General features: G+C 56.3%; 2 protein-coding genes across 2 annotated transcripts; both read left to right on the forward strand.

Moving 5' to 3' along the window:
* Positions 1–413: 413 nt before the first annotated feature.
* HOXB9 (homeobox B9) lies at positions 414–4,273 on the forward strand. Its single transcript, XM_007465102.1, has 2 exons — positions 414–1,132; positions 3,782–4,273. Exons 1-2 carry the CDS (start codon positions 616–618, stop codon positions 4,015–4,017), a joined length of 753 nt encoding a protein of 250 aa, XP_007465164.1. The 5' UTR covers positions 414–615; the 3' UTR covers positions 4,018–4,273.
* Positions 4,274–12,252: 7,979 nt separating this feature from the next.
* Positions 12,253–14,912, forward strand: HOXB8 (homeobox B8). Its single transcript, XM_007465103.1, has 2 exons — positions 12,253–12,913; positions 13,733–14,912. Exons 1-2 carry the CDS (start codon positions 12,490–12,492, stop codon positions 14,038–14,040), a joined length of 732 nt encoding a protein of 243 aa, XP_007465165.1. The 5' UTR covers positions 12,253–12,489; the 3' UTR covers positions 14,041–14,912.
* The last annotated feature ends 251 nt before the right edge of the window (positions 14,913–15,163 follow it).

The raw sequence follows: 15,163 nt of genomic DNA on the forward strand, positions 1-15,163 counted from the left end.
TCTTTATGCCCTGGGCCTCTCCGGCTGCTCCCCGGGCTGGGGCTCGCTCCCTCCCTCTGTGCTGCGCTCCCTCTCTCCCTCCGGGACCCGTCTGGGGAGAGGGCTCCACAGCCAGCGTCCCTCCCGAGGCAGCCCGCTGCTTTCCCTCCGCCTCTCCTCCGCCCCCGCCGCCCCATGGCGAGAACGGCCCCCCTTCCTGCTAAAGTGGGGGGGGGGGCGGCCGGCAGCTCGGGCTGAGGGTTACGTGGCCGCCGGAGCCCTGACGTGATAGCACATTGCATCAGCATAAAACAATCCATCCTCGATATGGAATGCGGTGCGGACGGATGACAGCGAGAGCGCAGCCCCCTCGCCGGATTGATTTATGTCGGAGCTGACGCTTTATCAGGCAGTCGGAAAAACTTTGACCAATCATTTTGCAAGGAGCGCTGAGCCAGGCTGCTCCACTGTACTTTGTTGGCTGAGAAGTTGAGCAGGGGTGGGGGTGGGAGGGTGGGGGGCTGGGGGGGTCGCGTCCGAAAGCCCTCACACCGGTCCGGGTGCCACCTCTCCCTGCTTGGGCGCTGCGCGCGAGCGCTTCCCTTCCCCCTGCGAGCGCCCGGATAATGTCTGAGAATGTCCATTTCTGGGACGCTTAGCAGCTATTATGTCGACTCGATCATAAGTCACGAGAGTGAGGACGCGCCTCCAGCCAAGTTTCCTTCCGGCCAGTACGCGAGCCCCCGGCAGCCAGGCCACGCGGAGCACCTGGAGTTCCCCTCGTGCAGCTTCCAGCCCAAAGCGCCGGTGTTCGGCGCCTCTTGGGCGCCGCTGAGCCCGCACGCGTCCGGAAGCCTGCCGTCCGTCTACCACCCCTACATCCAGCCCCAGGGCGTCCCGCCGGCCGAGAGCAGGTACCTCCGCACCTGGCTGGAGCCGGCGCCGCGCGGTGAAGCTGCTCCTGTGCAGGGCCAGGCGGCGGTGAAGGCGGAGCCGCTGCTGGGCGCGCCTGGGGAGCTGCTCAAGCAGGGCACGCCCGAGTACAGTTTGGAAACTTCGGCGGGCAGGGAGGCCGTCCTGTCTAATCAAAGACCCGGCTACGGGGACAATAAAATTTGCGAAGGAAGCGAGGACAAAGAGAGGCCGGATCAAAGTAAGTTATAAAAAGTGAGGAAATACCCAGGCCGAAGGCCAGGCAAAAGGGGAGGGGAGGGGAGGGGAGGGGAGAAGCAATAAACTGCGGACAATGTGAAGGGAAACCGCGGCGACGGCCGGAGAGCGAGCGGGGGCAGAAGGAAGATGGAGGGAGGCAGCTGAGTGCCCCAGAAAGGGAGACTGAGGCCGCTGGAGGAGCGCCGCCCCCACTCCTCCAAGTCCACGGGGGACCCGGGGCGCAGGGACCAGCTCGCCGCTCTCTCGGCCTCCCTTCCCCCACGCCCCCGAGGCTTGGGCTGAAAGCCCGGGAAGAAGCCGACCACCGCCGGCTGGGAGAGGAGCTGGCAGGGCCGGGGAGGCAGCCAGCTAGGCCGAGAGCCCGCGCGGGCCAGGGCGGGAGCGCACCGGGCTGCCGGGCACCGCACGGCTGGCAGAGCTCCCCGCGCCACGCGCACACCGTAAAAGCCGGCCAAGGGGTAGTGGGAGGGGGCTCATTAGGATTTTATTTGCGATGCAACAGCTTGACGGAGGATTGTTTTTAGCAGATCTCGCTCAGTAGCCGCTCAGGGTCCGCAGCCGGCGCCGGGAGGGGCGGTGGATGCCCGGGACCCGGAGACTGAGCCCCCTCCCCGGACGCGCTGGCCCCTCCCCAGGGGCCTTCACTCCGGTCGCCCCCTCCCCTCCGTGGCATCCTCGCCCGGGTTGCAGCTTCCTTTTCTGCGGCTCCCGCTGCTCTCCGCGGGGCTCCCTAGCCCCAGCAAGAGCTGTCCGCTCGCAGGGAGTTGGGGAATCGCTTCCGAACTTCGCGGCCGACCGGCTGCGTGGAGGAGAGATCCCCCGAAAGGACCCTGGGGAGTAGAAGGGTGAGGGGGAAGAGAGGCTTGCGGAGAGGCTAACTTCATCCTCGGAAGGTAGTTTCTCACCATCTCCCACCCCTCCAAAAGCACCCCCGCCAGGAACCGAAGTCTGGCTAATTTCCAGGATGTGCTGCTGGCTAAGGGCGGCAGGAGGGGAGTCGCGGATTTTTCGTTTTTTAAGGTTGAGAAGGGCAAATTGGTCGGGGCTCTTAGCCCCCAAACAATAACCTGCACGATGGTGGGCACAAGTCCTCACCCCTTACTCTTTTTGGAGAGTGAGGGTCAGATTTTTTAGTCTTCGCTTGCCCTGCCGGATTTCCCATCAGCAGAGTGGCCCAGAGGCCCTTTGGGGGTGCCCTTGCCTGCTGGAGGGTAGAGAACTGCCCAACTTCCCTGAGGTCTCTATGAGGTCCCACCACCTCCAACCTGCCAGGTTGAATCCCAAGAGTTGGCATTTGGGTAACACACGGCTCTTCCCAAACCCTCCCTGCTCACACCCAAACAGATCCCCCCACCCCCAAGCCCACAAACTCTACCTGGAAAGTCCATTACTGCAAGGCAGCAGTTTGGCTAGAATCAATAATTAACAGTTATTTTCCTCTTTCATATTTAATGCGGCTGTGGGTCCCATCCCAGGCACTCACATTAAGGAAATAGCTGCAAATTGGTAAGACACGGTACTTAGTGTAGGATGAACCAGATTTTAAAAAAAATATTCAGTGTTTTTCATTTGGGGTGAAAGAATCTAGTAGAGGGTGGCTGTTATTTTTAATTGGCTCTGCTTTATTTGGCAACTTTTCTGAGTTCAGGGGTAAGGAGAAGAGAAGCCTGTATATATGTTTCCTCTTTTTTCCCCTCTTCAACTCAGTCACCCCTCCCCTTTCTCTCTTCCCTCTCACCACATGGAGCCAGTTGGAGTTAGCTATGCTCTGAAGGACTTCTGTTACCCCCACACGATCCATGGCTCCCCCCGCTTAGGACTGGACCAATCTTGCATCCCAATTTCCCTGAACTTACTTTAACCAAACTGCGAGCTGAGCAGGAGTGGAAAAGGAGACTACTGCAACCATAAGTTACCTGTGAGCCCCCAGCACTCCCTTGTCCACAGGCTGGAGTTGATAAATGGTTGCAATTGGATTGCGTGTGAATTGGAGTGTGCTGGATGTTTGCAGCGTCTCTAAATGTGAATCCCTATTTGTGGTGTGTGTGTGGGGGCAGTGAGATTATCTGCACACACACACATGGCTGCTGCCATGTGGCCAAGAGATGCAAGCTTGTGATCAAGGCAAGAGGGTGCACTCAAACTGGACTGGAGGGCCAGGAGGTCTCTTGGCTGTGGCCGAGCAGAAGCCACCCTCCTCTCCCCCGGCCCAATCCTTCTCTCACCTCTCAGACCTAGAGCCAGGACCCTTCAGTCAGCCACCACTAGTTAGTCTGGTAGAGCTGGTGGGGGAGAGGGCTTTAGCCAGGCTGGGCTCTGACCTGAGTTCTAACCAGTTCCGACCCAAGTGGAGGAGACTGAGTGAGGGCCTGGGGCAGGCAAAGCTTTGGAAGTGGTGAGAAGCCTGGCACACGTTTGGCTCCATCCTGACCAAATAACTCACCTGGAGGTGCCTATAGCGACTCTTGGCCCATCTCCGGAAGCCTTTCTGGGAACCTGAAGGCCCAGATGCCCCTTTCTCCAACGTAAGATGGGGAGTGGGGACCAGGGGGGCACCCTCTTGGAAGGAGAACACGGGGGCCCTTCACCCCCTTTCCTTTCTTTGATTCTATCGCTGCTTCTCTTTCAGCCAACCTCTCCGCCAACTGGCTGCACGCTCGCTCTTCCCGGAAAAAGCGCTGTCCCTACACCAAATACCAGACGCTGGAGCTAGAGAAGGAGTTTCTGTTCAATATGTACCTCACCAGGGACCGTAGGCACGAAGTGGCCAGACTCCTCAATCTGAGTGAGAGACAAGTCAAAATCTGGTTTCAGAACCGGCGGATGAAAATGAAGAAAATGAATAAGGAACAGGGCAAGGAGTAAAGATTCCCCCCAGCCCTTCCCCATCTCATGCTTATTTATAAGGGATGGCTGTGGAGCCTGTGCTGTCTGGGATGTATTCAAGTGAATGGGGAAGGGGGTCTTTTTCTTCAAAGTCCTCTTCTGCATCTAGAGCCTCTCTCCTTTCCTTTGCCCTCACCTGTACTTCTCTTCTCCCTGGGCCTCAGGAGGGAGTTTTATTGATTTAGAAGGTAGATATAGTTGGTTCCTAAGAAGGTGATGGGCCCCAAGGAAAGAGCAAAGTCCTCTTCTGCATCTAGAGCCTCTCTCCTTTCCTTTGCCCTCACCTGTACTTCTCTTCTCCCTGGGCCTCAGGAGGGAGTTTTATTGATTTAGAAGGTAGATATAGTTGGATCCTAAGAAGGTGATGGGACCCAAGGACAGAGTGCCCCTAGTAGAGCCCCTAGCAACCCTCTTAATTTTCCTGGGAAGCCCCAGCCCCTCACTTCCAGCCTGCCTGTTTCCCCCCTGCACCTATCCCAGAGTCACCCAGGGACATTCCAACTGCACACAGCCCAACAGATGCCCACCTGCATAAAGCCTGGAGCCCACAGTAACAATGGGAAGCGCTCACGGTCAACACTCAAAGGAAGTGACACCCTAAATGCAGACCATCACACCCCAAATCTGGCGGAATAGCCCACAGACCATCAGGCAAGTCCAGGGTCTGCCCCTGAGGCAATTACACACCAAGAAGTCGTCTAGAGACACACTCCTGAATGAGGCGCTGCAGCTCAAAGGGCCCAGCATCACGACACCATCCCCACGGAATCCTTAACTATACCCGGGCATGGACTCAAGGGCAAGTGGGGTAAATTCAGCTCCCAAGCTAGTGGGTTAGAAAGGACAAGGAAAGGCAGCGGTGGTCTTAGGAGAGTCTCTTAGGTTTTATGAAGGTCGTCCACATACACACATTTATGTTTAACTCTGCATGTTGTTTTCCTCTCCTTCCAACGAAAGGAGGTCAGATCGTGGGTCGTAAGCCTTGGCAGTGTCATCCTCACGTTCATCTGTGCCCCGCTTGACAGAGACTGTAGCTTCTCTTGCTCCACACCGGCCCTGAATTCGCATCTTCCCCAGCTCTGAAATCAACTCTGTTCGGCCGATCCACCTTGCACCAGCGAGCCAAGTCGCCCCTGTAGAAACCCCCCTCCACCCTCCATCCTCTTCTAGCTCTACCCCTGCATAGGCGGAAAAGCCAAGTCAGGAGAACCCGATGGAGAATTTATTGTGAATCGATTCCCAGGCTCCTCTCCAGAGCAAGCTGTGGAGGAAAGGGAGGAGCGAAGCCTCCCCGGGCGCGCAGAGCTTGACTTCTTCCTCCCGTCCTGCCCAGTCTGAGCCCTGCGGAGGAGCCCCGGGGCTTGTCAGCTGCCGCCCCAGTGCCTGGCTTTGCCTCCCGAGACTTGGGCCTGGACGGCGATCTGCACGCGCACGCTTCTGGGGAGCAGTCCCGCTTGCTAAGGAAAGAGGCGAAATCGCACCTAAGCATTAGGCCCGAGCTTACTCTCGGCTTCCTCCTTTCCTCCCCCTGCTACCCCACCTCTCCAATCCCCGTCAATTCATGGACTCTCTCTCCTGCTTCTCCCGACCCTGCGAGGGGACATTCCAGTAGAAATTCTTTTGCTTTGTCGGTGGCAGTCGTGAAATTGTGCTGTGTTTTGTGATTTCTTTGGGGGTGATTGTCTCGCCTGTTTTCAGTTGTTGCTTATATGGGAGGGTTGTGGGTGGGACTGGGGAGGGCGAGGGGCTTAGAGCTGATTGTTTGTTTTGGAAGGAGAAAAACAAAGAAAAAGAACAAAAAATATATATCACTCTAGAAAATAAATCTCTCCTGTGTGTCATTCTGAGTTGGCTCGCCTCACCTGACCAGAGGTAGAGATGCTAGTTCCAAGAGGGTCGCTTGGAATAAAGAGAGAGTCCTGTGCCCAAGAGGTTGCAGGGTGGGCTTCCTAGTGGAGCTGAGAGCTGGTCCAGACCAAGGTTCCCAAGACCACTGCTTAAACTGAGCAAGAGCCTTCCAACAGGAGAGCTGGGAGACTGGAGGGGGAGAAAAGGAAAGATTAGTGGTTTGGAGAGGGGTCTGGGTCTGCAGGGAGCAATGAGAATCTTGCTCTTAAGTTGCACTAGAGACTTCCCCACCACCTCCAGAGCCAGAGGATGGCGAGGCCTGCCCTGCCATCCCTGGAAGCAGGTCCTCTCTCAGCTGGCTGAGAAAGCCACCTTGCTTTGGCCACTTTAAAATACCATGCAAGTGAAGAAAGCAGTAACTCCGTTCTGCTATTCCCTGCAGCAGAGGGATGGGATGCAGATAGAGGCCTCCGGAAGGCCGGGCTGTCCTTTCTTCCACTCAAAAAGAGTAAGCCCCTTAGGGTTTTCAGTCCCCACCTGGAGTTTGAGGCTCCAGTTTGAGCCACAGGGTAGCAGCCTTGGTGTAAGGCGGGTGGAGTTTGGTAGGGGTGGAGGCAGCTCCTACAGGCTGCGAGAGATGGTTGAGTGTGAAACAGAAATGGTTCAGGAGGGGAAAAAAACAACAACAAAAAACCCTTCCCAGTCGGACCCCAGAATTAAATTCGGTTTCAAGGCACCTTTCTGTCCCCCTCAGACTGTGGCGTCCCACCAAAGCCTCAAATGGGGAGCGCTGTTCTCGGCAGCCCGGCCGTTCCCATCCAGCCGCTGGGATTCTCCTTCGCCGGGCTGGCGCTTGGGAGCCGGCCTCCTGCCAGAGCCTCCCACCGGGCCCACCCAGCAGCGCTACAGTCCGCGGAGACCCTGAGGTTGGGGTAGAGGTAGGGACAAAGCCTGGCCCTCGAGAAAGCAGCCTGGAAGCGAAAAGGCCCTGCCTACCCCTCTCCGGCGATGGCGAACGGAAGGATGAGCTAATCGGAGAGACAGCAGGAGGCAGGAGAACGCGAAGCTCCTGATACAGCTGGGCCCCAACCCGCATCCTCCGAGGAGGGTTCCAGTCGATATATAAAGTGAATCTGCCTTTAGAGCTTGTGTAGAATGGGCTCCCTCCCCATCCTGGGCTCCCAGGAGCCAGCCCGCGCTGAGTGTGAGCCGAAAAGGCCGGATTCCGCCCAGAGGAAACGCAAGAAAGTGAGGCAGGAACTGAACGGAGTGCTGCGGTGTAGGGGGCGAGGGTGCCCCGGGAAGCCTCCGGCGGCGTCTGGATCCCCAGCCCGGGGTGGCTTCTTTAAAAACAAACAAAGGCGAAGATGCGGAGGCTCGGAAGCCGGAGATGGGGAAATCTGCTGTCATAAAAGAGAAAGATTCAGAGCGGGGGACCGGGAGAGTGCGAGACAGAGGGAAGCCGGGAGAGGAATTCAATGCCGTGTGCGCAGCAATAAAAGAATATGACCGCTATAAAAGTTTATAGCGTATAAATTTCTGAAGGTTAAGAAACTAAACAGCAGCAAAGCAAACAGAGAGGGGAAACTTTCCAGAGCTGAGAGAGCCACAGCTGGGCCTGGGCTCCGGGTCTGGCAGGCGAATGGGTGGGCCTGACTGGGCCGCCCCCACCCTCACCCTCCCGAAGTGCAGGGCGCGGGGTTTCCGGGGGCCCCAGGGGGCAAAGAGGGGCGAGGAGGGAGGGGGGAGGGAAGAACACTTCTGTTGTCACAAATGCTTCACGGAACGCAACTGGGACTCGTCTTTGTTCTTCGCAACCGCACCCCCTTCCAGAATCGGGTGTTATAAAGAGAAGCCCCCTGCACGCGCGCGCACACACACACACACACACACACACGCAGGTCCGGCGGGGCCAGACGTCTGGGCGCTGGCAGCCTCTTGATCCTTTTACAGTCTCGTCTCACTCTCTCAGGCCTCCTCTCCCCCCACAAAAAGCCCAATTGTTTCCCCTCAGAATTTGAAACAATCGTGTTGGGTTTGAAATGTGCTCGGCTCCCCCTTTTATGGGCCTTAAACGGCGCACTGCTCGGCGGTCTCTGCCCGAAATTAGGGGCTTGAGGTGGGGGGTGGGGCGAGAGATAAAAGATTCTGGTTTCTTTTTCGTTCCTTATTTCCTCTCCGTGTTTGTTTTTGTTTGTTTGTTTGTTTGTTTTGTTTAAAAAAATTTTTTTAGCTTATCTGCACAATTTTATGAACCACTGCCTGATTTCCGACGCCTTTTCTCTCGCCCGCTCTCGTTTCCCTCGCCCTTTTCTGCTAATACTGAAAGTTTCTCTGCATTGTCGCCGCACTGGCTGGCTCTCTGCTGGAGGAGACGGTGGCGGCGGCGCCTTTTCTCATCGTGGCCGCTAGATGGCACCCTTGCTCCACGTGAAAATCTCCCGTGCTGCGGCTGCCGGCGCCCGCGGCTGCACCTCGTACTTCGGTCGGCCCTGAATCTACGAATTGAGCGCTATCAAAAGTCATGAATAATTTGCCCAGAATAAAAATATAAGGTTCATTGTGGCTATTTCCCCCATTTTGTAGATTTCAGATATAGTGGTGTTGACCCCCTCGCCTCAAATGGTCAATTTTCTGAATTTCCCCCAGGAGCAGGGCTCAGGGCTTCTCACCCAGTTTCTACGTTCGGTGGGACAACAAATGCATGAAAACGGGGAATAATAGTAATAATAGGACTAGTGGATCCAAATAAAAGAGGAGGATTGGTTCGGGGAAATGAGATTGTCCGGGGAAGGGTGCGAGAGGAATGTCTGCGTATACGGGTGAGCAGGTCAGGTGAGAAGGGCGAGCCGGCAGAAGGTCGGATATAGAGGAAGCCGCCCCAACCTGCTGCGGAATCGGCGGGGGGGGGAACCGGGTGAGCCAGCCCGGGGTAGGGGTGGGCGCACTTTGGGGAAAACGGATCTGTGGCTTTGGCGGGGATTCGGAGGTGCCCAGAGCCGGCGGGGCGGCTCCGCACGGGGGAGAGGGAACCGGGTGAGCCAGCCCGGGGTAGGGGTGGGCGCACTTTGGGGAAAACGGATCTGTGGCTTTGGCGGGGATTCGGAGGTGCCCAGAGCCGGCGGGGCGGCTCCGCACGGATCGAGGCTCTAGAGCCTTTGTATGTGGCCAGGGCTGGGCAGGGCGGCGCCGGGCGACCCAGTCTCGGGGCAGGGGCTCCCAGAACGGCGAGGTGCGGAAAGGCTCGAATATTTCCTCGGTTGATCTGGGCGCTCCTATTTGGGCCGCCAAAACAGAGTGCGTTTTCCGGATGGACGTGGGAACAGGCGCAGTGCAGGAAGTAGGGGCTTGGCTCTCCCCGCGTCCCGTGGCTTCCAGGTGAGAGCTCGGGCTCCGTGCCCCGCGGCCCCGGCCCCAGACAGACCTGGGGAACACCGGTCCCTTCGCAGCTTAGCAGCTGGAGGCGTGGACTTAAGGCATTTCTTGCTCTGAGACCTGAGCGCTGTCAGCCTGCCCATTGCCCCTTAGATTCCACATCTCCCATTTCGACCCGACCCGGCCGATCCTTAAACTCCATCCAGACAAACGCGTGCGAGAAATAGATGCCCCCCCTCTCAAGATTAGCCCCGCTGCAGCCTCTCCTCTCCTCACCCAGGACCGGGAGGCTAGCGGAGTTTCTCAACTTGAGTTTCTCTAATAAATCTGCGCTCCGTTGGGTGTTTATAAATTATCTCCTCGCTCTTTCTTGTTTTTTCTTATAACAGAAACATTTTCCTTCCGTCAGGAATTTCTGGCACGGTGTAGGGATGATTTAGAACAAGCCACTGAATTTCTACCTCACCGGTGAGTCCTCATATCATGACCATAAAATCCCCGGCACTTGATTAAAATGTTCGCTTTGGCAACAACTTAACTCTGCCTTCCACTGCCTCACTGCCCCCTCAGCCTGGCGCTGAAAATTCAAGACCCTGGTCCTCTCCCCTCCTTTTCTTCTTTCTCTCTCTCCCTTTCAGCCCCTCTCCCATTCTCCAGATTCATTTTTGAAGGACCAAGTGGCCCCACCGGTACCTTCCCTTTGGAAAAGGTGATAGTTTCATTTTTACAAAGGTTGGGGTGAGTGGGATCCCCAAAAAGCACCCCTCCAAAAGGAAGCCACTCTCTCGTGAATAAACAATGGATCAACAGTGGATCTAATGTATTTGTAAAGGCTCCACCTTTGTTACTAGATTTCTTTCTCTCTCTCTCCCCTCCTTCCTTCTTTCCTCTCCTTTCCTTTCCTTTCCTCTTCTTTCCTTGCTCAGTGAGCCACTTCAGGAAGCCATTGGTTTGGACCCTCAGATTGGGGCCTTCTAAAGCCTGGCCACCATTGTCACTAGGCCCAGTAGGCTGGGAAAGGCAACTGGCAGGAGAGTGTGGCATTCAGTCAGCTGGGTCCAGCAGTCTGTTTCAGGACCTAGGTCCTCAGGTCTGGAGGGAGAGCAGGGTTTCACTAGAGGCTCCCAAGGGGAGAGGAGAGAAAATGGGGGACTCAGTGACCTTGCTGCATCCAAATCCCTTCTACCCCAAAGTCAGTTTAGGTAGTGACAGTGGCTCAAAGGACGGTGAAGGCTAAATGGTGCCCCTCACATTCATACACTCTGCAGTCACTGTCCAGGGCAGAGGAGGTCACAGGACAGTGGGCACCAAGGCCAGGCACCAGGGCAGCAGCCTCCATTGCTCTCCCCTCCCTCTGATGTGCTGATGAGCCTGGAACTGCCCTCTCAACCGAGGGTGATGCGGAAGGTGTGGAGGACTGGCCTGGGAAGGTTGGGAGCCAGTTGGGCTTGGTTACTGGGTCCCGAGGCCTGGGTGCAGGACTGGGGCAGCCCAACTGAATGTTATCCTGCTGGTGGCATCAGGCCCCTCTCCCATCACACAGACTTGGTCTGCCAAAGGCTTGCTGACTGGGCTCCAGGACCTTCTAGAGATCCCCTCCCCATTCCAGCAACCCCCTCCCAGGCCACCCGAGGTTGTGTAAAACTGCAGAATCGCAGTCGCAGGGTGAGCTTTGGTCAGGACTTCACCACTGCCCATTAACCAGAAAGTTTCGGCTCTTCCTCCTGGTGCCTCCTCAAGCTCTCCTGGATCCCTTCTCCAAAGAAAAGCCTTGTTTGTTTGTTGGAAAGTTGGTGAGTGGCCTGGGTGGGGCAGAGAGTGTGGTTTGGGGGCTCCGGAGAAGGAGTGGGGGCAGGTGCTTCAAAGCTTAAGGAGGCAGAAAATCTCTGAAAAGTCACCGTTTGCGCCGAAAAAAAACTCATAATCATTCTCATTTCGGCTTTGTCACCCCCACCGTGCTGCAGTCGGGCGGCGGGGGCGATCGAAGCTGCAGTTTTATAGCTGTAGAGGAAAGAACTCGTAAAATGCTAACAGCTTTTATGCGCTGCGGCATAAACAACAACAGACTCGGCTTTATTGCGTTTTATAGTTTGTTAAAGAGTTTACAGCCGTTTTTGGGGGCCGGTTACCCAGCCAATTCCCTCCACACGATAGTTAAACCTTTATCAATAATAAGGAAATTGATCATTAAAGCTTTAAATATGACTACCTCGTTTGTTTGAAAATATGTTTAGGAGAGGAAGCTGTATGATTTGATAACTTGTATTAAAATACCAATTACATTTATAGGACCTTTTAAAACTCGGTGCAATTAAACCGTGTTCTTTTACATTTTTCCGAAGCGACCCTGACATTTAAAAAGACTCCAACTGCCTCGTTAAAATCGCGAAATTAACAGCGTGCCTACGCCTGGCGCGTTGTGTATGTGTGTGCGTGGTTTTTTCCGTGCGCCTCACATCAGTCTTTGGGGGTGGTCTGCGAGGGTATTTGATTTGTTGTGAGGCGAGAGATATCTCATTAATGTAGGTAGTTAAACAGATTTAATCCGTATTCATGCTCTCTCCCCCCTCTCCCCCTCTCTCTCCCTGGGTCTTTTTTTTTTCTTCCCCTTTTTTTTTTTTTTTTTTTTTTTTTCCGCTCTCTCCTCACTCCCTGGCGCTCTCTCGCTCTAGCTCTCTCTCTTGCTCGCTCTCTCTCGCTCTCACCCTAGCTCTGCGTTCTGTCCGGGAGGAGTACGGAGAAGCCAATAGGATGCGGGGTCTCTAATGGATGCAAATGATCATGAAAAGACAGTGCAAAATATGAAACAACTCATTTGCAGGGAAGTAAATCACCGAAAACTGTTTATGAACTGGCATCCCTTCTTCGAAATGTAAAGCGAGGACCTCTTTAAGTGGCGGTATATTTTCTGGGGGGGTGGGGGGTGGGGGAGGGCGAGCGAGCCGCGGCTGCCATGCAAGCTTAGACTTTTGGAGGCTTCGCTGTCCTTTTCTATTCCTGGAAATCACAAAAAGTGTGGTGGCTTCGAGATATTCTTCGCCTTTTCTTTCTTTTCTTTTTCCCCCCTCCTCCTTTTCCTCTCCTTTCCTGGCGAGGGTGACTAGGAGCCGGCGAATCCGCGTTTTTTTCTCTCTCTCTCCCTCCCTTTCCCCCTCCCCACCCCCTCCCCAACAGCCCCCAACTACAGCCGCCGCCGCCGCCGCCGCCGCTGCCTCAAAATTCAATAAAATGAGCTCTTATTTCGTCAACTCACTGTTCTCCAAATACAAAACCGGGGAGTCCCTGCGCCCCAATTATTATGACTGCGGCTTCGCCCAGGACCTGGGCGGCCGACCCACCGTGGTGTACGGTCCCAGCAGCGGCGGCAGCTTCCAGCACCCGTCGCAAATCCAGGAGTTCTACCACGGGCCGTCGTCGCTGTCCACGGCTCCCTATCAGCAGAACCCGTGCGCCGTGGCGTGCCACGGGGACCCGGGCAACTTCTACGGCTACGACCCGCTGCAGCGGCAGAGCCTGTTCGGTGCGCAGGATCCAGACCTGGTGCAGTACGCAGACTGCAAGCTCGCCGCCGCCAGCGGCCTGGGGGAGGAGGCCGAGGGGTCCGAGCAGAGCCCGTCGCCCACACAGCTCTTCCCCTGGATGCGCCCGCAAGGTGAGCTCGCGTCGGGGCCGGCGGGGGGAAGGGAGACCCGGGGCCCAGGCTGGCACGGGGGGCCGGGCAGGCCAGGCGCAGTTCCGCCAGCCCCTGGAAGACTTGCTTGTTCCGTTCAAATAGGCTCCCCCTTCTTTCTTTCCTTCCTTCCTTCCTTCCTTCCTTCCTCCCTCCCTCCCTCCCTTCCTTCCTTCCTTCCTTCCCTTTCTTTTTTTGTTTCCCTTGAAGGAGGTCGCTAAGCGACATTTCCTGAATCCATAAACCCCTTACCCTGCCTGACTTCTTTTTTTCTTCCCCTCCTTTTTCCCCCTTTTACTGTTTTATGGGGGGTAGTGGAGAAAGGGTGGTGGGAATGGGGCGCTCAACTTTTGCACTTCTCAATTGCTTTATAGTTTAATTACCCTGAAGAAACTTTTCTTCTGGGGCAGAGGCTCTGGGGGCTTTTCAAGGTGGGTCCATTCGTCCCCATCCCGGCTTTTTTATTCTTACTTTCCCCCCTCCTTCACATCCTTCCTTCTAAAGTTTATGGCACTTTTAATAGATTCAACCGCCCCCGCCCAACTCTCTGGTGCTGGTTACCAGGGGAGGTGGCTCCCCTTTCTGGCTCCCTTAGATTCAGTGGTGTCTGATCCCCCTCACCCGCCCCCCCCTCGGCTGACCGCAGCCTCCCAGTGCTCCCGCCCCTGCACGGGGTAGAAGGTCCCCTGCCCTTATTATACTGGTCTCCTAGGCTGGTTCACGAATCTTCCAACCTTCTCTGTCTCTGCCCCCTCCCCCACCCTCCCCTCCCCTCTGTCTCGCCCTTTCCCCCATTCCCAGCAGCCGCCGGACGCAGGCGAGGCCGACAGACCTACAGCCGCTACCAGACCCTGGAGCTGGAGAAGGAGTTCCTATTTAATCCCTATCTGACTCGCAAGCGGAGGATCGAGGTATCGCATGCGCTGGGACTGACAGAGAGACAGGTCAAAATCTGGTTCCAGAACCGGAGGATGAAGTGGAAAAAAGAGAACAACAAAGACAAGTTCCCTAGCAGCAAATGCGAGCAGGAGGAGCTGGAGAAGCAGAAGCTGGAGCGGGCCCCGGAGGCGGCGGACGAGGGCGACGCGCATAAGGGCGACAAGAAGTAGGCTCCAGCTGGGACTGCCAGGGCCGAGGCCGCCCTGCCTCCGCGGGTCACCCGACCGCGCTGCCGTCGCCCAACCCCGCCCGAGAGAGCTCTGGCCCCGCGAGCGGGGCCCGGAGCCTGGCCTCCCACCGCAGCGTCCCCGCCGCGCCAGTCCCCGCTAGTGGTAGTTTCTCGTAATAGCTTCTGTGTGTGAGCTACCGTGGATCTCCTTCCCATCTCTTGGGGGCCGGAGGGGTGGGAAAGAGAAGGATTTTAAGCAAGGACTCCCTCTCCCTGCTAGGGTGAGTGGCTGCGGCCTGGCTGAGCCCCACCCCCACGCCCCTGCCCCGTGTAAAAATCCTCCTTGTGCAATGGTCTTTTTTCCTTTGAACGTGCTTCTTTGTAATGACCGAGGTACCGATTTCTGCTAAGTTCTCCCAACAACATGAAACTGCCTATTCACGCCGTAATTCTTTCTGTCTCCCTCCCTCCTTCTCTCTCTCTCTCTCTCTCTCTCTCTCTCTCTCTCTCTCTCTCTCTCTCCCCTCGTCCTCATTTCCCCTCCCACCCCGCTCCCCGCTGCCCTCTCTAGCTCGCTGGCTTTCTCTCTGGCTTCTCTCTTTTCCTTCCTTCCCCCGCCCCCCGCTTTGGTTTGACAATTTCGTCTTAAGTGTTTCTCAAAAGAGGTTACTTTAGTTAGCATGCGCGCTGTGGGCAATTGTTTAAAGTGTTCTTAGGTTTACTGTGAAGAGAATGTATCCTGTATCCGTGAATTGCTTTATTGGGGGGCGGGAGGGCTAATTATATATTTTGTTGTTCCTCTATACTTTGTTCAGTTGTCTGCGCCTGAAAAGGGCGGAAGAGTTACAATAAAGTTTACAAGCGAGAACCCGAGATTTGCCCGGCCCGCGCTCCTCATTTGCTCCCGGCGCCTTGCAGAGCTGCAGTCACAGGGCTCCTGCGTCTGCCTGGCCGCGCAGCGGAGGGGGCGGGGGCTGGAGGCAGGTGGTGCGAGTCCCTCGGCCCAGGGGCGCAGGGGATGAGGGAGGCGGCTGCGCGTGATTGGAGGAGAGACGAACGAGGGAGGGGAGCAGAGAGAAACCCCCTCCCCCTCCCTTCGAGTTCCGAGGCTGCCGGCCCCGGAG

The sequence above is a fragment of the Lipotes vexillifer genome, unplaced genomic scaffold (genome assembly GCF_000442215.2).
Source record: "Lipotes vexillifer unplaced genomic scaffold, Lipotes_vexillifer_v1.1 scaffold591, whole genome shotgun sequence".
Classification (NCBI taxonomy): Eukaryota; Metazoa; Chordata; class Mammalia; order Artiodactyla; family Lipotidae; genus Lipotes; species Lipotes vexillifer.

Coding starts and splice junctions, on each gene's coding strand:
- HOXB9 (XM_007465102.1), top strand. CDS start 616: ATGTCCATTTCTGGGACGCTTAGCAGCTATTATGTCGACTCGATCATA. Junction 1,133..3,781: donor CAAAGAGAGGCCGGATCAAA/GTAAGTTATAAA, acceptor CTTCTCTTTCAG/CCAACCTCTCCGCCAACTGG.
- HOXB8 (XM_007465103.1), top strand. CDS start 12,490: ATGAGCTCTTATTTCGTCAACTCACTGTTCTCCAAATACAAAACCGGG. Junction 12,914..13,732: donor CCCCTGGATGCGCCCGCAAG/GTGAGCTCGCGT, acceptor CCCCATTCCCAG/CAGCCGCCGGACGCAGGCGA.